This window comes from Canis aureus, chromosome 11, assembly GCF_053574225.1.
Source record: "Canis aureus isolate CA01 chromosome 11, VMU_Caureus_v.1.0, whole genome shotgun sequence".
Classification (NCBI taxonomy): Eukaryota; Metazoa; Chordata; class Mammalia; order Carnivora; family Canidae; genus Canis; species Canis aureus.
In genome coordinates this window covers 49,129,735-49,151,235 of record NC_135621.1, presented here as the reverse complement: position 1 = coordinate 49,151,235, position 21,501 = coordinate 49,129,735, and the positions used below count along the sequence as shown (strand labels likewise).

At 48.4% G+C, this 21,501-nt stretch overlaps 2 protein-coding genes across 7 annotated transcripts in view; one reads left to right on the top strand and one right to left on the bottom strand.

Annotated features, from left to right (window-relative positions):
• Window positions 1-969: 969 nt before the first annotated feature.
• ABCG8 (ATP binding cassette subfamily G member 8) lies at window positions 970-20,390 on the bottom strand. The gene is made up of 13 exons (XM_077915228.1): window positions 20,248-20,390; window positions 14,916-15,017; window positions 13,284-13,434; window positions 9,410-9,648; window positions 8,723-8,855; window positions 8,348-8,617; window positions 5,914-6,076; window positions 5,742-5,825; window positions 4,672-4,871; window positions 4,159-4,235; window positions 3,133-3,400; window positions 1,755-1,882; window positions 970-1,669 (listed from the first exon to the last, which is right to left on the bottom strand). The coding sequence occupies exons 1-13, from the start codon at window positions 20,305-20,307 to the stop codon at window positions 1,532-1,534; spliced, it is 2,013 nt and encodes a 670-aa protein (XP_077771354.1). The 5' UTR covers window positions 20,308-20,390; the 3' UTR covers window positions 970-1,531.
• The window catches only part of ABCG5 (ATP binding cassette subfamily G member 5), a 49,846-nt gene continuing 37,399 nt past the window's right edge, over window positions 9,055-21,501 (top strand). For 2 of the 6 annotated variants that reach the window (XR_013389425.1, XM_077915233.1), the window contains exons 1-3: window positions 9,055-9,304; window positions 9,576-9,962; window positions 19,175-20,844. Coding sequence is in view for 4 of the 6 variants with exons in the window: in XM_077915233.1 (XP_077771359.1) it covers window positions 20,699-20,844 (146 nt within the window). In the remaining 2 variants the exon portion in view is untranslated. Of the gene's footprint in view, window positions 9,305-9,409; window positions 9,963-17,925; window positions 18,625-19,174; window positions 20,845-21,501 lie in introns of those variants that run through there. The other 4 variants (XR_013389424.1, XM_077915230.1, XM_077915231.1 and 1 more) reach the window with 4 other exon arrangements.

The window sequence follows — 21,501 nt, the reverse complement described above, 5'->3', positions numbered from 1 at the left end:
TTGAGAGCTTTTCTGCAAAATCTTCAAGTGTCAATGTCAAAAAGGTCAAGGAAAATTGAGGACCGTTCTAAAACGAAGATCAAAGAGAATGGACAACTAGATCTGCTTGATCCTTTTTGCTATGAAGGACCTTGTCAGAACAATTACTGAATCTTGAGTTGGGCCTGCCCTTTGGATGGTAGCAATGTAACCATGTCACAATATGCCATGTTACAATGTAGCATCGGAAGTACCCTAAGTTTCATGGCTGTGTGTAAAAGGGCAGTGTGCTAGAGCACTGCTGCTCAAACTCAGGTACACGTATCACCTGGGGATCTTCTAAAAATGCAGATTTGGATTCAGGTGGGTGGGGTGGGAGACTGACTCTGCCTAACCAGCTCCCAGGTAAGGTCCTAATTGCCTGTCTGGAGCAACAGGAAGGGCGTAGGGAACCTTAGACGTTCATTTATTGTTTGCCTCCCAAACACTCACCTCTCTCCTTTTTTGGTCCCAGACTCTGGTGGTTCCTTTGGGAATAATCTGCTCCCCTGTGTACCATTTTTGGGTCTGACGGTCCTCAGTGCTCAGGCAATGAAGCATGCAACCTGGGGATGACCTATCCCATACCCTAGCCACCGTGAAAGGTTCAGGCTGGTCCTTAGACCCAGCTAGGGCCAGTGAGATGCAACTCCAAGAGGCCTGGCTGAGCCAAGAACAGCCTCTACAGCCATCTTCATCTTCTGGAGCCTTCCTGGAATTCCAAGCTGTACGGTGGCTCAGGACTTGCCTTTTGCCCTCCAACTCCTAAGGCTTCCAAAGCTTTCTGACCCCCATATGACTCCACCACATGACAGACATGTGACCTTACATATTAGTGACCTTACTGAATTTTTACCTGGTTTCCTCATCTATAAAATGGGATACCACCCACCTCAAAGGGTTGAGAATTATATACCGTCATCCACATAAACAAAGCATTATGAGCTATACTTGGTATACAGATGTTCAACAAATTTTTAATTGTTCCATTTGGCTTTTGGAGCCCATAATCCCACACAAAAAGAAAGGATGGCATCTCACTGGTATGTCTAAGGTCATTTTCTGTATTGAGAATGACTTAACACAGAGTTTGGGAGTCCCGGAAGATGAGACCAAACATTTCGCTAGGCAATATCGTTTCCTCTGGATCCAGGAGTTCTTGCATAGCCTACTCAATTCATACCTAACTTGCTCTCATCCTGCACTGAGTTGCCTATATAAATATACATGAAAAGGAAATAAATTAGCAACATTGTAGGTGTCCCTAAGTTCCGTTGTCACTTTCCCAGGAATCCCAAAACTCTGGCCAGTGATCAGAAATGCCTTTCTACTGTCTTTATTCTACTGCCATCCTGTGGCCAGCCTGCGCCACTGCAACATTGAGGGCTGGTGTCACTGAGTTCCCTGTGCTGTCCTCCTGGTACCAGGGATGGGGGCCTCCTTGAGAGGAAGGAGAGGAGTGCAGTTGAAGTCTTCTCAAGTCCCCATCAGCAGGCAGGAGCCTGGGCATGAATCACCAGTCTTGATATGATTTCTGTTTGATGAACCTTAGGGCCACATAGTACAGGATCATGAAGCCACCACCGATGCCAATGAGGATTAAGTAGATGGCGTAGAGTGGATGCGAGTTCAGGCCCATGGAAGTGAGGATCTGGGGATACAGACATCAGTGAACTCAGTAAGAAAACATTCAGATGAATGTTATCTATTTAGAGTTGGAGGCCTCAGCTACTTACTACATCTCCTGGAATAGGGATGGTGAAGTTGCCAACCACCATGTGGTAAGTGTGCCCTTTAAACTGAATCTGCATCAGCCCTTCAAAACACCAGCGGAGAAAGGAGACTTTGGAAATCCAAGCGGGCACTGAAGACAGAGATCCATGTTATTCACAAAGGCTAATCACCCGCCCACTGGGAAACACTCCTGGACACCAGGGCCCCAGTGACTCTGATCCAAGGGAAGCAAGGTCCCTGAGGTGTCAGGGGGCAGGGAGAGGGTGAAAGGACCAGAGTGAAACCCTGGGACATGGTCTGAAGTGGAAGGGCCAGGTGGCTCGGGGGTCACCAAGTTTTATGAATAACAATTTGAGAGAGTAATTTATTGTGTGTCCCAGCATATGCTCAGCTTCATGGAGGTACAGCCGCAATTTGAGTCTGTGCCCTGACCCCAAGGTAGTATCACGGTGCCAGGAACAGGAGAAAAGAACAAGCCCAGCCGGGCTGGTCAGGAAAGGCCAAGGAGAAGAGAGCAGCCATAGAAGCAGGGGCAGGGGTGGACAGAGAAGAGCCAGCCACACAGGCTCTGAGATGAGTGTATGGAATGTGTTGGGGACTTCAGAAGAGTGAGGTGGGGGCAGTAGCCACCCCAGAGGGCTTAAGAAATGCAGTGACATGGATTTGTACCTTACAAAGCACCACTCCATGGGCGAGGGTCAAGAGAGAAGTGGAAGGACAAGGCTCACATAGACCACTGCAGTGGGCTAAGACCAGACGACAAGATAAGGCCTGAGGGATCAGGCAAGGGGGATATTTCAGAAAGATGTAGGGAGCAGAACTGACCTGGCACACTGGTGAACGTGGAGAGTGAGGGAAGTCAAGGGTGACCTCCAGGTTATCAGCTAGGGGATTATAAGGAGGTGCCTGCCATCTGTATTCTCCCATGGACTCATTTCTTTGACAAGCAGGACCCAGAAAAACCAGGCTTAACTTGGATCTAAATAGTGAGTTTTAGGGACGCTTGGATGGCTCAGCGGTTGAGCCTCTGCCTTTGCCTCAGGGCAGGATCACAGGGTCCTGGGATCAGGTCCCACATTAGGCTCCCAGCATGGAGCTTATTTATTTATTAATGAGAGACACAGAGAGAGAGAGAGAGAGAGGCAGAGACACAGGCAGAGGGAGAAGCAGGCTCCAAGCAGGGAGCCTGATGTGGGACTCGATCCGGGGATCAGGCCCCGGGGTGAAGGCGGTGCCAAACCTCTAAGCCACCCAGGGCCACCCAATAAATAAAATCAATCAATCAATCAATCGTGGATTCTCATCCCCAGGTGAAAGCGGGCTTCATCCAGCCCCAGAAGGCCTTAAAAAGCTTGACCAGGGGAGGGGAGCAGGCCTTACCTGTCCACAGGTTGTCCAAGCTTATCATGAAGCCCCCGGTGAGGTAGAAGGAGTTGTAGAGAGCGTTGCCAACGAAGGAGGATGTATGGAATGTGGGGAGCAGAGCAGCAACACCCAGGGCCATGATCCTACAGTAGAAGACCACTAGCCACACCAGCAGAAGGTGCAGCAGAAAGGGCTCAAGGCCTGGGCGCAGGTTGGCCAGCCAGTAGGTAGGCATCCCACAGATCATGATGTAGACACAGTGCTCTGGAAGCTCCCCTAGGATCTGCAAAGAATAGCCCTTGCAAGGATGTGGAACTAATGCCTTCACTATCATTGTTCTTTAAGTGTTTAAAGATAAGTAATCCTCTGTGATGCCAATCTTCCCTCCCACTGATTATCAGCCTGCAGCAGGAAGGGCAGTAGGTGTGGGACCCTGGAACATGAGCTCTCCTTGCTGGTTGCTCCCTGCAGATGCCATGTGCTCCCTCTGGGACAGTTAGAGTCATTTCCCCCAGGGGGGCCAGTGTAGCCGGGTGAAAACTGCAGTAAGGTATCTGTTTTCTTGTTTCTAGTTCCCGCCCTGCCTGCCCAGACCTAATAGGTGTGGGGCTTTGAGACAGCTGCATAACCTCTCTGAGCCTTTGCATCCTGGAAATAAGTATAGTAATAGTTGCTGACCTGCTTCCTGGAGATGTCATGAGATCTGAAAGGGGAGTATGCTGGATGTTTCCCACTTTCTTTCTTTCCTTCCTTCTTCCCTCCCTCTTTCTTTCCTTCCTTCCTGTCTGTCTGTCTTTCTCTCTTTTTTTGGTTTCTGCTGACCAGGAAAGTGTCATTCCTCATCCACAGTCCTGGTCTTTAGGTAAATATTTTCAAATATCAAGTCTCTGAAACTCCCCTAGGAAATATGATATCTATAACCACAGATGATGCACGGTCCCCTGGTTCAGCAAAATACTTCTCAGGAGCTTCTGTCAATGCAGTGTGACTTTGTCTACCCATCCCCCACCTTGTCACTTGCTCTCAGCCCTGACCAGTCACCTTGGTAAAGAAATATGGACCAGCAGTGTACAGTCCATCTTCTAGTTCATAGTAAAGCATTGCCCTCTCTGAGTGACCTAACAAAAGGGAGAAAAGGAGAATGAAAATGACATTAATTTTTAGTGTTTGTTTTTGAGTCTTAGTACAATTATAAATAGTCATATTGCCTAAATGTCTTCTATTTTTAAAAAGCAGGCAGAGTTAAACCATCCTAATATAGACGTTTGTAATTCTCTGACTTGTGCATTGCTGTCAAGTATAATTCCTGTTATAATAGGAATGCCTAAGACTCCTGGGTAATCGTCTTTCATTTGCATACTAATATTAATGTACGAACTTTAAAAACAATCATCACCTTTTATTTTGCAATCATGGTGAAACCATTCAGCAAACCTATTCTCCCCAGAAGTTTGGAGGAACAGAGGTCAGCTTTGGATCAGCTCAGAAAGGTGATGTATCCTATGGTCCTCTGGCTGTTCCAAGTGTGAGTTACAGAGAGCAAGCCATACTCACATTTGGCAATGACATCCAGGATCACGTTGAAAGGGATGAGAGCTCCAATCATGAACAAGAGGGCAGCTGTGTCCATGAGGGAGAGCTTGATGGTCCCATGGCCATAATAGAGGAACCCAATGATCAAGGACATCAGGCAGGCCTCTGCTCCACGGATGAGGAGAGTTGGCAGGTCTCGGAAGTCATTAAAAATCTGACGACTTAGAAAACAAAAGAGGTGCCAAGGGAACAACATACACCAGCCCTGTGACATTAACAATGTCAATCTCTGTAAGTCTCATTTTTCTCATCTATAAAATGGACTAGCACTACTCTCTCACAAGGATGAGGCTCAAATGAGATCATTGATGAAAGTATGTGTCTCACACTAGATATACATAAATAATTCACGTTATTGTCAACGTATCAGTGTGCAATTTTATTTAAAGACATTACCCTAAGGAAACAACCAATCCAGTACATAAAGACATACATACAAGGATAGTTATTGCACCATTACTTGTCATAGCAAAATCCTGAAAAAAAAATCAGACCATCAATATGCACTTAGCAGGGAAAACAGCTATGGCTAGACTGGAATGCTGAGGGGGACCTACCCAGATGAGAGGTAGAGGCCTATTCTATATGAGACCAAAACCAAAAAAATGGTTACAGAACAATAGTAAGAGTATGATCCTATCTATGCCCTAAAATGCTTGTGTGCATGGGAATACCTAGAAAGACTCACACTAAACACTTGGGTCTGGTTTCCTTGAGGGCTGGTGTGACAGGAAATCTTCCCTTTCCACTTAAGCTTCTCCTGTATTATCTGAGTTCTCCACAAGCCTATGTAATTTCTCCGATCATCTGGCCAATAAGGACATTTTGATTTTGTTTAAAGAATAAAAACAAGAGTGTCCTGTATTGCACAGAGGGCTAGTGCTAGTCTTGGTGACACCAGTTTTTTTAAAAATGAGTCTACCTCTTGCTATCTCTTTCAAATTCACTTTAGATAGAAAAGACTTAATTTGATATAATAAAGACTTCTGGGGTAGGGCTGGTGGTAGTGGGAAGAAATGGCAGATACTTACCGGATCAGCATGGTAAACTGCTGCACAGGGCCAGGCAGCTCAGTGGGAGTCGGAGGCTGGTCGGTGTCCTGGGGGAGGGCCCGGCTGTCAAGAAACAGACGTGTCATGGGTTGTGGCGATGGTGGTCTTCTGCAAGGAGTTCTGCACCCAGAGCCACCCTCACCTGCCTTACCTCTCCAGACAAGTACCCTCACCCAGCTCCCTTTCTTCCGCTCTCCACAGAAAGTCATCGGAGCCACGAACTTTTTCTCGAAACAAGGCCGCAAGGGACTGAGCCTTCTCCCTGGTGGCCACTTCATGCTCTCTGCTTCGCCTGTCAATGCTAGTCAAGTCCACTGTAAAGAGAGGATGTGGGGCCATGGGTGGCCATGGTCTCTGCACCTGCTTGCAAGTGAGGAGCTTGATGCAAGGCCGGTTCACAATGCTGGTCAGCTCTTAGGGACTCCAGGACATGCTCCCCACCCTCTGAGAGTGAACCATGAAGTCATGAACAGCAGAAGAAGCAGAGAAACACCTAGGGCTGGCTTTCCCTGCTGGGCCTGGCCACATCCACTTCAGGGAAAGCCTGCTGTAGGAGAAGGGTTAACACCAGAAGCCCTGTGAGCCCTCATCCACATCCAGTCTCATTATGGGGACATGTCTAGGACAGAACAGAAGGCATTGGCCTTTTAGAGCCCAAGGTCATGGCACAGTTATGCCCTGACTCCAACTCAGGCCATTTAAGAAGCTTGTGATGAGGACTCAGCTTCCAGGTATGCTTGCCCACAGGGAGAAGGTGGGCTGGCTGCGAGGTGGTTGGGCAGTCTGGGCACCCAGAAATTCTAGTTCTCACTCTAGATTAGTAATTTGGCTCCCCAAACAGCCTCCCTCAAAGGGGAAAATGTTTTGGCTGGAGGGTGCCAGTGCCTGGACAATTCTAAGTAGAGTTGTCACTGTGTCACTGCCCTCCAGAAGAGGGAGCTGCCATGACCAGCTGGAGAACCAGGCTGCTCTGCACCCACCTCCATGTTACTTGTGGGGAACATCTGGCAGCCCCAGCCACAGCTCTACTCTCATGGGGCTCCCACAGTGTCACATAGACACACCTACCCAGTCATAGCCAGGGCCCTCCTGAGCCCAGCTTTACTCTAGTCCAGAGATGGCTCACCTCCCTCTATTCCTCCTCTTAACCTCTGCCTCTTCTCTCTTGTCATTTTCATGACATGTCCCAAGACAGGATAAGGTCTAGGAGGAGTCTTGTAGAATGCAACAAGCCTCCTCAGCATTCAGGGCTGCAGCTCAGGACACCAGAATCTCTGAGTACTGCAGGTCCTGTACCGAAGACTGGAAGGTGGTAGACAAGAGCCACCCCCGCAACACACCAAAAAAAAAAAAAAAAAGGCAAAAAGTATAAAGAAAAAGTTTTTTTCAGGTCTGTTGTGGACATTTGCCTCCTGGTAAACCCCCCTCTGGGGTTATTGCCTATTGCTCCCTGTGGCCAGGTTGAAGGTACCCTCTGTGTGAGTTCAGACAGTGTGAGTGCATACTGCAAGGATTGGCAGGCTGGAGAGAGCGGCCTATCCTCCTGGAGGAGGGCTGGACGTTGGATGCCAGGAGGAGGATGTAAGCCCAGGGCCAGGAGTCAGGGAGGGAGCCAGATACCCTGGTTGGGAGTCCTACTTTTGTGCCTTGCAAGTTCTGTGCAAGGAGTTTAACTCTTCAGATTTGGTATTCTCATCTGTAGGGACAGAGATGACCCTGGCAGGGCTGTGAGGGTGAGAGAGCTTGGTGCCTTTGGGCCCAGTGTCCGCCCTCAAGGACATGGTCCCTGTCGTCATGGTCATTGGTGAGGCCCTTGCTACACTGAGCCATCTTGGAAGGAAGGCTGGGGCTCCAGGTGACGTACTGGACAAGCCATAACTACCGCTTCCCCTGGCACTGGTGAAGGTGTGTGGCCCGGCCAGCAAGCAGCCACAGCACTCCTCAGCATTCAGGATCCAGGCATCCGCTTTCAGGCCAGACACCTGTAAAGACAACTGTCTCCCCAGGAATGAAGGAACTGGCTTACCTTCCCCTCAGGGGTATATGCTGAGAACTCAGAACCCCATGTAGGAAGGCCTCTCTGGTGCTGACAGAGAAATTTTCATATCTAGAGGTTCGTTGACCAGTACCTCCAAATGGCCCTGAGCTCCCTGTGCCCTGGGGCCCCCTCAACCACCCAGTGCCTCCAGGTCCCTGCCTCTATGGGGGCACCAGGGCACAGCTTTAAGATTTCCCAGTGGCCTCCTGACCTTAGGTATCCTAGGTTTCCCTACCGAGTCTGAATAAAGACCACAACTCTGGAAACTAATCCAAACCCTCTTGGATTCTATCTCCTCCAGCTACTGGAATTCTTACAGGCTTCTCATCTATGGTGCACAGGACGGTGGCTACGTCAGAAGCTGCTTCCGTCAGGCCCTCCGTTTCCAGCATCTGATACTTGGCAAAGTGACCCGTGCGCTGCAGCCCGCTCTGCCCGGCTCCCTCCGAGGTCCTGCTCCCCGGAAGCCTCTGGGAGTTTCCCTCCTGAGTCTCCCCACCAGGCCCCCGCGGGGCTGGGCAGGTGCGGGCGCTGCCTGCAGCCTCACCGTAGAAGTCGGCAGGGTTGCTGTAGCGAGGGCAGGGGTGGCCGACGCCTGCGAAGTACTGCACCATGTGCTGGGCTGCCCCCAAGTAGATGGTGGTGCCGGACGTCATCAGGAGGACCAGATCAAACAGCCTGAAGATGTCCGACCGAGGCTGGTGGAGGGAGACGAGCACCAACCGGTTGCCTTTGGCCAGCCGGGACAGGGTTTTCACCAGGTTGTGGGCTGTGAAGCTGTCAAGCCCCGACGTGGGCTCATCCAGAATGAGGATTCCTTCCCAGCGGAGAGAAAGGCCCGGTCGGCCCGCGGGGACTCAGGCTGCCCCGCGTCCGTCCAGGTGGGCGACGCAGCTCCCCTCCCCTCAGCCCGCGCCCTCACCTGGGTTCCACAGGAGCTGCACCCCGATGCTGACTCTGCGCCGCTCGCCCCCCGACACGCCCCGCACGTACGCATTGCCCACGCGCGTGTTGGCGCATTGGCGCAGGCGCAGCTCGGCGATCACGTCGTCCACCTGCGGGGGGCGCGGTAGGGGAGCTGGGGTTTACACGCCTGGCCACGCGCCTGGCTTCCGGCCACGCGCCTGGCTTCCGGCGACGGGCCTGGCTTCCGGCGACGGGCCTGGCTTCCGGCCACGCGCCTGACTTCCGGCCACGCGCCAGGCGCGGGTGTTGGCCTCCCGGCGCGAAGCGGCTGCCCGTCGGGCTCGCGCCGCCGCCTTCCCTGCCCCGCGAGGTGTGTGTTCCCACGTTCAGTCCGTGCGCCCTGAGGGGCTCCCACGCACAGAGCCCGGCGCCACGTTGGGAACGTGACTGCGACTTGGGGACAGGACGGCGGGGCTGCCTGCCCACGCGGGACAGGAAAGCAGCTGGACGCCCCTCACGCATTTTGCCCTGTGCGGTGGAGGGGACTGGCCGGGGCGGGCGGCTTCCGGAGGGCTGCGGAGTTTAAAGGCGGCCCGAGGTAAGGCCGAGTGTGGGGCGGGACGGATGGTGGGCTGGGCGCCGCGGCACGGCGGGGAAGGGTGGCGTGGCTTCTTGGGGTCCCCAGGGTCAGGGAGTTAGTTACCCTTTGGTCACGCTGAGCCTGGGAGAAGGTTCTGGGCAGGCGCAGCTGGGCAACAAAAGCCAGGGTCTCGCGGACGGTTAGGTTGGGGAGCAGCTGGTCGTGCTGGCGCACGTGGGCCACATACTTCCTCACCACCTGAGGCGAGCTGGGCTTCCCGTTGATCCAGATTTGGCCTGACTTAATTTTGCCGCCATGGTCCCTCCCGGTGATCACGTCCAGCAGAGAGGCTCTCCCACAGCCTGCGAAGCCACCAGAGACGTCCTGAAAGCAGAGCTGCGAGGCCCAGCCTGGAAGCCGCCGCAGCCCACGACTCTCCAGCCACCCTAGACTGCTCGCTCCTCGCAGAAGTGACCCGCCTCTAGGGAAAGTGGCACAGCTCTTGGACCCAGCACCTGCAGCTCTAGACCTTTTACCCACAGCCAGCTTGAGCGCGGGTGGGGAGCTAGAAGCACGTTGACACTGAGGGTTCAAGCCGGTGAGCCAGAGGCTGCGTGACAACGGCCGGAGTTGTGGCCCTGGCTGTGCCTGGAGCAAATGCCCCCTTCCACCTCTAGTAAGTCCCTTTCTCTCCCAAGCAAGCCCGGTGTTAATTGCACCCTGAAGCTTAACTGTTTTGGGGTGGTAAATATGCCAGCAGCATTTGTTTGGCTCAGAAGCTGGCATTATGGGAAGGACTAATTTTGGAGAATTAATAGTTTTTTTTTTTTTAATTAATAGAGTTTTTAAATTTTTTTTAAAGATTTTATTTATTCATTCATGAGAGACACACAGAGAGAGAGGCAGAGACACAGGCAGAGGGAGAAGCAGGCTCCCTGAGGGGAGCCCGATGTGGGACTCGATTCAGGGACTCCAGGATCACTCCCTGAGCTGAAGGCAGTGCTAAACCACTGAGCCACCCAATTAATAGGGTTTTAAAAAATATATTTATTTATTTTTAGAGAGAAGGCGAGAAAGGAGTGGCAGAAGGAGAGGGAGAGAATCTCAAGCAGCCAGCTGAGCGAGGAGACCCATGAGGGGCTTGACCTCACAGGGTGTTTTTTAAAAATGCAAAACTGGAATTTTCAGAAATCAGGAGAAAAAATAGAGAAGTAATAGATGTCATAATTTAAAAACTAAACACAGTATACATGTGTATACTACATGTGTATGTGATTATATACTACACTTGTCTTTCTCTTATTTTTATCAGTGGTACTTTTTACTGTCTCTAGAAAAAGTGATCTGTTGCCATAAGTTAACACCATCCACCTCTGAGTGACAGCCATTGCTATCGATTTGGGAAAGTGTCAGATTGGATCAGGTTTCCAGAAGCATTCGATGAGACTTTTTGACAGCCATTTAAGCTGTGAATGCCAATTTGGCTGCAGCTGTGAGAACACCTTGCAAACAGCTAGGGATGAGGATCTGTCCAGTTCCCCCAAGTAAGAGTCTGGTTTCTTCAATTTCTTTCAGAAAGCAAATTTTGCAACTTGTTTTCAAATAAGGAAAGTGCCAGTACTCAAATGTAACCACCCCTCCTTTCCATACACACATGCTTCCTGCAAGAAGCCCTATGCCTCTAGTGCAAAAAACAAAACTCAAGAAGCCCAGAAGCTCTCACAGTGGAAAGGGACCTGCCTGCTGCCTCCCAGGTACACCTTATTCAAGGTTCCTGAGAATGAAAGTGGAGCAAACCAGCTGGGAAAGAAGCAGAGGGGAGGGCTCTGGTCCTGTTCCCTACCCAGCCTCAGACATCATCAGATCCAGGCTCTGAGATAGCTGGGGACTTTGTCAACATTCATAGGTACAGTGGGATTCCCAATCAGAAGTGGGAAGGCTACATTTCCTAAACAACACTTTATGAGAGTAATGGATGGCCTTTTCAGTGGAGACTAAGTAGTGCAACTGACACACTTTCTATGAGCCAGGTGAGCCAGGAGAAAACACCAAGCACATTCAAGAGCCTTATAAAGTGGCAGGAGTCTCCAATTCAGCAAATGCATTCATTGGAAAACACCTTTGTCACTACTGCTGATTCTACAGAAGTAGCCAAAGTGGTGCTGTTTTAATTTATATTTTATAAATTATGAATGTTCATTTATTCTTTGTTTCATTCTTTGTTAAGTAGAGTAAAAGCCATAGGAAGCATAATTGACAAATCTTCCTTTTTTAAAAAATATATTTTTAAAGATTTTATATATTTTTTCATGAGTGACACACACAGAGGCAGAGGGAGAAACAGACTCCCTACAGGACTCGATCCCAGGACCCTGGAATCATGCCCTCAGCTGAAGGCAGACGCTCAACCACTGAGCCACCCAGGTATCCCTGATAAATCTTTCTAAGAAATTATTGAGGGGCATCTAGGTGGCTCAGTCCGTTAAGCAGTGGACTCTTGATTTCGGCTCAGGTCATGATCTCAGGGTCCTGGGATTGACCCCCATGGTAGTAGGCTCTATGCTCAGTGGGGAGTTTTCTTGAGGATTCTCCCCCTCCCTTCGCTCACACCCTCTTCTCTCTCTCTCTCTCTCTCTCTCTCCCTCTGAAATAAATAAATGTTAAAAAGAAATCATTTAAATAATTTCAGCCTAGTAAACCTGAAGCTAAACAACATTGAACCTAGAGTCAGAAGTCCTGGAGACTGCTCAGTCTCTCTGGACTTCACTTCCTTCAGGAATACTAATGTAGGGTCATGTGTAGCGAGTATTCATTGTGATGACTCTAAGACTTTGTGGAAGTGCCTCCACAGGGTCCACATATCCCTCAAATTCTCAGCTCATGAAGAAAAAGCAGATATAACAAGAAAAGCCAAGAGGAGTTACAAAAACAAAGTTGGCCTATGAATGTCTCCTGTTTTCTTGTGTAGATCAGAATTGCAGAGGCAGGGTCAAAAGCGGGCAGAACTTGACCTGTGGGTGTTATTTAAGTTACAAAGTGCATTGACACACATTATCTCATTTGCTCTTTGGTTAGACAATAAATGGAATTTCCCTGTCCGAAGACTAAAAATTTGGAGATGTTCAAAAGTTCAGTAATCTCTACTTCTGGAAATGATTAATTAAAAGGTATAAAGCATTCTAATACCATGTGAGAGAGAAACGCCCTGATCTGAGGATCAGAAGACTAAAGTTCTAGATCTAGCTCTGCATTAAATATATGTCCTTAAGTGAATCACTCACTTTCTCTAGACTTTAGTCTCCCCGTCTGTTAATTGAAGGTGTGCATGTATTGAGGGGAGGCAGGAGGACACTCTAGAAATATTGATTACTTAAAATACTGATAATTTAAAAGCTCTCCTTTAAAGAGGCTTCCAAACTGGTAAAGAGAAAGAAAGAATACATTGGAGAAGGTAAATTTTGTTCTTCCAAGTCCCCTTTCACCTCTGGCATCGTATAATTTTAAGTTTGGCTTGTATAGTTTAGTGACTCTGAAGCACTCCCAGAATCTGGATCTTTGCAGGAGGTTGAAGGCTGCACTAAGATGAGGGGCTCTCTAAGAAGTGGGAGCTGTGGAGAGGGCTGTGCCTACTGGATCCTGGGGCAAAAATGAATGAAAGTCCCTGGTGGTAGAGGAATCCCTCCCCTCCCCCAAAAAGAACACTCAATTTTGAAGCTGCCTTATGATCTTGTAAAGGTTGTTACCTTGTCTCAATATAGGTATTAACTAAGCCCTGGCTGTAATTCATAATGATGGTGACTACCTGAGAACTAGTAAATGGAGGTTTTGGGATTTGAACCAGGTCTGCCTGACCCAGATCCTGTGCTCTCACCCACTCTGCTGTGCTATTCTACTTATCAGCAAAGGGTTCTGTGAGAAGCATCCCTCTGTCTGAGGGATCATTCTGCTTTCCAGGAGAGATGGAACTCAATGTCTCACTGTTTACCCTTAGTGGTACCTGAGCTCCCAATGATGGCCAGCATCTGTCCACTCCTCACTTTGAAGCTCAGGTTTTGAATGCCCAGCTCACGAGAATCCTTGTGAGATGTCCAAGGCATCTTGAACTGAGCTAGCTTCTTAAACCAAGGCACCTGGGAATCCATGTCCACCTGTGGGGAGTCATTGGAAGATTCCTCAGAGAGCTGAGTGATCATAGGGTTTCAGCAACTTCTGTTCACCTCTGTACAGCAGACATCCTCCTGCTGGTACAAAACAGGACTGAGGGGCCCCTACATAGGTTCCCCACGATGCTGGGAACCTGAAGCTGCCACTTCCAAGTTTGAAGTGAAGACATGGGAAGCATGTACAATAGAACAGAAAAGAAAATATAAAGCAAAACAATGTCTTCACTTAACAATAGTAATTTACTAAAAATGTTTTTAAGTGTTTACTATGTATAAGGTATTGTGTAAATCTTTTTCAAGGTCACACAGCTAACAAGTGACAAGCAGAGAAGATTATGGTGTGCCTCTTTAGCTTGTCCTAACTCACATTTACAGGAAGCCAGGGTTGGGCCTCTGGGGTTCACCATTGCAGCCCTCAGCATGTTCTATCTGGATCACCTGGGGTCTGCCCCCACAAGGATCTGGGACATGGAAGTGTTTTTTGTTTTTTTGTTTTTTTTTTGGACATGGAAGTTTTGAATCTGACCAAGGAGTCCCTGAAAGCCTCTGAAAAGCCAGTGGTCCTTGCACTTTGGATGTTTTAGTTCCAGGGATAGTATGTTTTGAAAACAAATAACAAAACACAGAACTACTGAAACCTGAAAGAAGTCTGTAATTTAGTGAATGGTGTCATGGCATTGTTAATTTCTTAATTTTGGATGGTTTTGCTCTGGGTATACAAGATTTTTTTTTAAGATTTTTATTTATTTATTCATGAGAAAGCAGAGACACAGGCAGAGGGAGAAGCAGGCTCCATGCAGGGAGCCTGATGCGAGACTCGATCCCGGGACCCCAGGGTCACACCCTGGGCCAAAGGCAGGCGCTGAACTGCTGATCCACCCATGGATCCCTGTTTGTTTGTTTTAAAGATTTTATTTATCTATTCATGAGAAACACAGAGAGAGAGAGAGAGAGGGGCAGAGAGACAGGCAGAGGGAGAAGCAGGCTCCATGCAGGGAGCCCAATGTGGGATTCCATCCTGGGTCTCCAGGATCACATCCTGGGCTGAAGGCGGCACCAAAGCTGAGCCACCCGGGCTGCCCCAGTATACATGATGTTAACATTAGGGGAAGTTGGACAAAGGGTATATGGAAACTTGTACTATTTTTATACCTTTCCCAAAAGTCTAAAGTTATTTCTGAAGTTAAAAAAAAAGTTTGAGAGTTTTTTTTCTCCATAGGTTTACATAATTTGTTTTATATTTTAACAAAGGTCTCATTCTCTTAAGCCTGTCAGTCTCCAGCTACAGTATTTGTAGTTGAGGGGAGTCTTGTACTTTCACTCAACACCTGAAGCATCAACATGGCCTGGACCTTTGTACTTGGGGCAGAGGTCCCCCAAGGTGGGTTCACCCTTACCTTCCACTTGGGGTATCATTAGGCCTTCCCTGCCCACTCCTCCCACCTTGCCCTCAGATGTGCTTCTACCTGGTAGCTGAGATCTCGGACCTCCAAGGTGTTGGACTGGCCACCGTATGTGAAGTATAGGCTGTTGTCACTCTCGGAGGAGAACAAGCTGTCCTGGAGTCCCTGTTGGCAGACATGACAGGTGAGGGCCTCCTTCAAAAGCTACCAAGAACTTAGGAGAAAACAGGAAGAAGACCAAAGAAGTGAGAGAAGCAGCTAGTTTGGTTGAGATCCAGAATTGGCAAGACAAGACTTTTGGGCATATAGAGCCCAAGAGCTCTTGAGAAAATAGGATCAGTGAGGGCAAATCTTTCCTTCCCTGCAGAGGGAGCTTTGGAGCTTCCCTCCAGCACAGCTCTTGACTCCAGAGAACTCAATTGCAGGTTGGTGGAGCCTGTTCAGGCAGCCTACGGTAGGTGAGACCCAGACTCTGGACTAGAGAGAGAGCTTTGTGAACTTCTTTGCTCTGGGGGGACCTGAGTGGGAGTTGGCCTTAACTTTTTCTTCCCTGCCTCTGGCTTACTATCTCCTAATGCCAAACAGACTTCACCTACCTGGCATGTGAGAGGAAATAGCTATCAAAAAGCTAATGCTCAATGTTTGGAATTCCAACATCATCCTTGGAAAAGCTGCCTATTATTCTAATGAGTTTTGCACAACAAACCCATTCAAAATGCTATTGGGAGATTTCAGAGAAAGTCCCCATTATCATCATGGTCATCATTATCATCTTGTTGCTATTGTTGGAGGGATGGTATATTTGTACATCAAATCAGTGTTTCATGGTATCAACTGATACCTTTCTTATTAGCCATCAGCAGATCTCAATTCCTTCTATTCTATCAGTTTAATCATTTAAATCATTGAGGCCTCCCAAAAGAAGAACATGTTCAGTAAGTTTTCCATTTTTTAATGCATAACATTTTTCTTTTGTTTTTTAGTGCAGAAAAAAGTGTATTTATTAACAGTTCCAGTTGACTCCAATCTTTTCCTCTCAGAGCTGCCATTCTCACACTGATGTGTTCCTCAAGCCAAGCAAGCAAGCATCCTGTAATTACTGGGAGCCCACATCATGCTTCGGGCTTGGAGTTTGGGATGTGACAAAAATGGTCTCTGAAAAGCTTAGATTTTTTTTTTATTGAGGTAAAATTGGTATATAACGTATAAGTTTCAGGTATACAACAGAACAATTCAATATTTGTGTACACTGTAAAGTGGTCAGTACAATACATGTAGTTACCATCTGTCACCATGCAAAGAAGCTTAGGTTTTAATGAATGGGACAGGTGGTTAGGATGGAACAAAACAGGCCAGGTGTAGAGGCACACTGGCCTCAAGCATCCATGCAGGGTATATTTACACTTTGTACACAGTCCCTATCTGTGCTTTACGTGAATATAAAATGACTTATGGGGCAGCCTGGGTGGCTCAGCGGTTTAGCGCCGCCTTCAGCCCAGGATGTGATTCTGGAGACCCGGGATCAAGTCCCATGTCGGGGTCCCTGCATGGAGCCTGTTTCTCCTTCTCCCTGTGTTTCTGCCTCTCTCTTTGCATCTCTCTGTGTCTGTCATGGATAAATAAATAAAATCTTAAAAAAAAATGACTTATGACTTATGTGAAAATAACACCCAAAAGTCTCTGTCAAACTTCCCTGAAGTGGTGGAGTTCAGAGGTCCTTGGAAAGGATATTCAAGCCCAGTGGAAGTGGAGGGAGAGCAATACAGGTGATAGTCCACAGCAGCAGTTATGAGCAAGTAGTCCCCAGAGTTCCAGGGCAGTATGGAAACAGCAGACTGTAGCTACTTATCTTGTCTAATGTTAGAAGTATTACCATAAAGATCCTAAATTATACAAAAAAAAAAAAACTAGGAAAGATGAACATGTAATTTAGCAGAAGGGCTATCTCTGGGGAACAGAGAGGAATACAAGAGAGAAGGGCACAAGGGAAGGCTAGGGGATCAAGCTTCAGAGCTCTTGGTAATTATTGGTGGGTACATGAGAGTTCACTGCTCTATAAACTGATATGTCTGAAATATTTCAAAGTATGTTTTCTAAGTGAGAGAGCAAGCCCATGAGTAGAACTCTAGAATACTACCACTCCCACCTCACCCCTTAGCTACCAATGCCTCCAAGGCAGGAGGTGGCTGTGGAGATGGAGGAAGGTGCAAGGTCTGTGCTCTCAGAAATGGAGATGGAGATCTCTCCTGAGGGAGGTCCAGGGCAGCTGTATTCCAGGCAGGTCAGCCCTGCACCTGACCCTCACTCACCACTTCTTCCACCAGCACTCACATGGCAAGTACCCCCTCCCCCTTTTTAAGATTTTATTTGTGAGCATAAGCAGCAGGAGAGAGAGGCAGGCAGAGGGAGAGTGAGAAAGAAGCAGGCTCCCCACTGAACAAGGAGTCTGACTCAGGGCTCAATTTCAGGACCTTAGGATCATGACTTGAGCCAAAGGCAGGCACTTAACTGACTGAGCCACCCAGGCATCCCTAGTTTTTCCATTTAATTCTGTTAAACTATCAGAAATTTTAGCAGGGAGACTCATTTGGGCTAACATGCATCTTATTTGTTTGCTTATAAAAAAAGTAAATATCTGTAGGAGGGATATGAAGTCAATTGGTGTAAGATATGAATTATTTCAGAAATTGGTTCTGTGAACAAACACCTAGCCAAAGGCTACCCAAGTTAGATTTCAGGTGGGGTGCTTAAGAAAAGGAGGTCAACCATTTGCTTCAACATGGATGGAACTGGAGGGTATTGTGCTGACTGAAATTAGTCAATTGGAGAAGGACAAACATTCATTTGGGGAATATAAAAAATAGTGAAAGGGAATAAAGGGGAAAGGAGATAAAATGAGTGAAAATGTCAGTGAGGATGACAGAACATGAGAGACTCCTAACTCTGGGAAACGAACAAGGGGTAGTGGAAAGGGAGGTGGGCAGGGGGTTGGGGTGACTGGGTGATGGGCACTGAGGGGGACACTTGATGGGATGAGCACTGGGTGATATATGTTGGCAAATTGGACTCCAATAAGAAAAAGAAAAAAAAAAAAAAGAAAGAAAAGGAGGTCATATGTTTTAGGGTCTGGAGTATTAGGTGCAGGTGATTTTATGCCCAAGTGGGTTCCACTTTCCATATAAGTGCTTTGAAAAGGTGGAGGATGCTGGGGCCCTGGGGAAAGAGGTGTTGGAATGGGAAGACAGATCAAAGGAGAAAGGTGCTCTCTGCTCTTGAGGGGTAGGTGGGCAGTACCTCTCCCCCTAGGCTAAGTAGGTAGATGCAGGCCAGCCAGGGACCTTAACCACCATCTAGGGACTGTACCTTCCTGGATCTGCACAGGCAGCGTGACCTTCAGAGGAAGAGCATTTATTGCTGGGTTGAGGATGGTCTCTGTTCCATTTTGAAATATTTTTTGGCTCCCAGATGGTTTTGACAAATTCTCTGTATTTTTCAAATACTTAAATATCTATTCAGCTGACATCTTAATCAGTATGACTGTCAGTCATACAGAAATTCGCTTGAATTTCTGACAGGTGATGCCCAAAAAAAGCAAAAGCAGTTTTTTTTTTTTTTTTTTTTCGTAGGTAACCTGCTCGGCTTCTGCTGGGCTACATTGTAATTTCTCCTTGTATTAACTTCTGATCAAATTCCTGAGTCATAAGCATGGATGAGAAGGGAACTCAGCACAGAGCCTAAGTTCCTTATTCTAAGATGAGGAATTCATGCCATTGTGAGTAGTGATGTGCTGAGGACTTAGTACCTGGCAGAAACATGCCAGGTTTGTTCCTGGCTGAAGGGATGAGCCTGGGCCTTTACTAAAATGGTCAGACTGATCTCACACATCTTTGCCCTGAGGACCGGGCCCCATGTGTCTTCCTCTGGCTGTGCTTTTCCCTGTGGACTGAGGAGTCTGTGGGCCAAGGGCACTTTTGACACTCCAGGCACCCCAGGCCAGAGGGCATTTGTCTGTGGAGTGTGAATAGAATGTGGGGAGGGTGGATGGCATGACCACCTAAGAGTGTGTGAGTCACATGTGGGGCCAGGATTGGGCAGAGAAGGGGGCAAGCTGTAACTTGGGCTGGAAGCCGGTTCCCCTGTGCCACCCCATTCTAACCACTGCTCCAAAAGGTCCTAGGATTTCTAAATTTATACCTGGCCTTTTAGGTTGTGAGGAAGTTATGTCAAAATAAGAAAACAAAATCTTTTAACAGTTTTTAGCTTGATTGATAACTTTAAAACATCTAGACATAAGATATGTAGCCCTTGTTTTCTTGTTCCAGGTTCCTTAAAAGTTGAGGGAAGATTGTCACTTGGAAGCTTGAGTAACAGGATTGGAGAAGAGGAAATTGGAAATAGCAGGCATTCCTGGATGTTGGATTTGGGCAATTTGCATCACCTGCTGTGGTGGCTGAATTGTCAGACCTTTTAGGTAGAAAGTGTCCCCAAAGACACCACTGATTTTATATCCTGATCAGGCTATGAGCACTGCAGTCACAGCTCCTAGGAATCATTTCTTGGCAAAGACTGGCTGTATTCCCAAATCAGAACTGGCTATTTGTCATGGCTGCAGAATAGATTAGGAATGGGCCAGGCTGAAGTCATGTCCTAGCAACTCAGGGCCAGACTAGGTGGCCTGTGGCCTTCCCTGTTGGGTGTGGAGTCCTCAGTCCTTCTTGTCTTTCTCTCCTTCTTACCCACAACAGGCAAAGACAGTAAGGTGAGCCAAGGTGAGGTGGTAGGCTCAGCTTCCTTTCTGTCTTTCACGTTAGCCGCCTGCTTCAAATCCCACCCACACCTGCATTGTAGCTAAAGGCCATTTCTCAAGTAAACATTTCTCATTTGAGGTAAGAGTAGAGAACTTGTGCCCCAGCCTCTCAGCCCTCTGGCTGCTCTCTGTCCCTTCCAGCTCTCTCTCGGGTCTTGTGTCTACCTGTTGAGCATAAATTCTATTCTGATGTTCCGATAAAAGTTTCCTGCCATCCTATCTCATTTTTCTGCATCTGAGATCCTGACTTTGACTGACTCACAGATGAAGGAGAAACTACAGAGCCTCCTGTATGTATGAACACATTTCTGCTTTGGAGTCTCATTGAGAAAAAGCTATATCAGCCCAAGTCACAAATAGGAATGTCATTTCCCTGTGCAGGAAGTGACTTCAGATGCCCCTACCCACCCTCTTCCCTGAATCCCTTGTCCTCAGCCCTTTGATGCCCAGGAAAGAGTTCTGCTGCCATATTCTCCCTCTGCTTGTGGTCCTGGTGATGAGCTAAAACAGAAAGTTCCCCGGGAGGAGGGTGGGGGAAGTCCCATTTGCTCCCACCCCCCATGATTGAAGTGACTGCCCATCACTCACGGAGGCATCCTGGGGCGCAGCCCTGTTCCGGAACCCTCTCTCCTCTGAGGCCTCAGCCATGAGGCCCAGCAGTGTCTGTGCCGCTTTGCTGCAGCTTCCTTTCCACCTTAGCTGCTACCAGACAGCACCAGTGTTTGGTCTCTCTCAGGGCTGGGCAATCAATCTCTGGCCCTAGTTCACCGTGCCTCTCTCCCAGCATTCTCAGGCAAGCCCTCCTACAAACACAGGCTGTGTTCTGCCCACTGCTGAGATAGTACACATGCTCTGGGCAAAGGTACATCAGATAATGGCATCTGTGGCCAAACCCCAGTGCCGCTGCTGGTAAGGTCTGGGGAGGGACTGCAGGGCCCGGTGAAGAGTAGGCAGGGCAGTGTGCTGCTGGCTCTACTGAGGCTCCTCAAGGGAGAGTCAGGGCGCCCAAAAATTCACCTGTCTCTGCTGTCTCTTGGCCATGAGTGAATTCCCATCTTTGGTCCCTGTGGAGTCCTCGTGGATCCAAGTAAGCAGAGGCCCCCAGAGTTCCCCAGAGGATGTTCCTGCAGCTGTTTCAAAGCCTCGACACAGCCTGGGCATTCTCCATGTCTCCTACAGTGTCAGGTAAGGCCATGCCTCTTTTGTCTACTGGGAGCTTGAAGCTGGGCTTTGTTTGAGTTGTGGTCATGGTTTTTGGTGAGTGAGCCTCTGCTGGCTTTCCTCACTAATGAGGGCCATGTGTGTAGGCTTTGGGCTACAAAGCCATTTGCAATGGCAAATGGCCCCCCTTTTGCTCATGAAGACCTGGAAACTGACAGTGAGGCAGCTGTGATCTGCTTTGTGCCCCAACTTTGTGTCTCCTTAATCCCTTCCTGTTGTGTTGTGTCGTTCCTGCCCCCCCCCCCCCCCGAAGCCTATTCCATGGAGATGGAGAGGGCTGTCCCCCTGAAGCCTGTGCCATGGAAATGGAGAGGGCTTGGGTTGGGGAGTGCCTACAACACAAAGTGTAATGAAGCCTGGTGAAGGAACGCCGGGTCAACAGGAGGAATAAATAGCTTCCTGCTTGTTTTATTTCCTACACGGCCAAAGAGCTGGCATTCAGAGCAGCTCTTGGGCAGGGGTTTTACATAGATGACCTTTCTTGGTCACTACCTGCCTGTGTCTGCAGAGAAGGATACTGAGCTCCAGGCATATTTAGGAACCTGTCCAGAGACAGCTGGAATTAGTGCTGGGGGGCAAGGGTCTGGCCCCTTCTTGAACCCCATACTCCCTTTCTTTTAA

What these genes read in the sequence shown, in the direction of transcription:
- ABCG8 (XM_077915228.1), bottom strand. Translation starts at nt 20,307, where the DNA reads ATGGCTGAGGCCTCAGAGGAGAGAGGGTTCCGGAACAGGGCTGCGCCC. An exon ending in CTGCGCCCCAGGATGCCTCC is followed by an intron (nt 15,018 to 20,247) that starts GTGAGTGATGGG and finishes GTCTGCCAACAG; the next exon opens with GGACTCCAGGACAGCTTGTT. An exon ending in TCCGAGATCTCAGCTACCAG is followed by an intron (nt 13,435 to 14,915) that starts GTAGAAGCACAT and finishes GACTCCCCACAG; the next exon opens with GTGGACATGGATTCCCAGGT.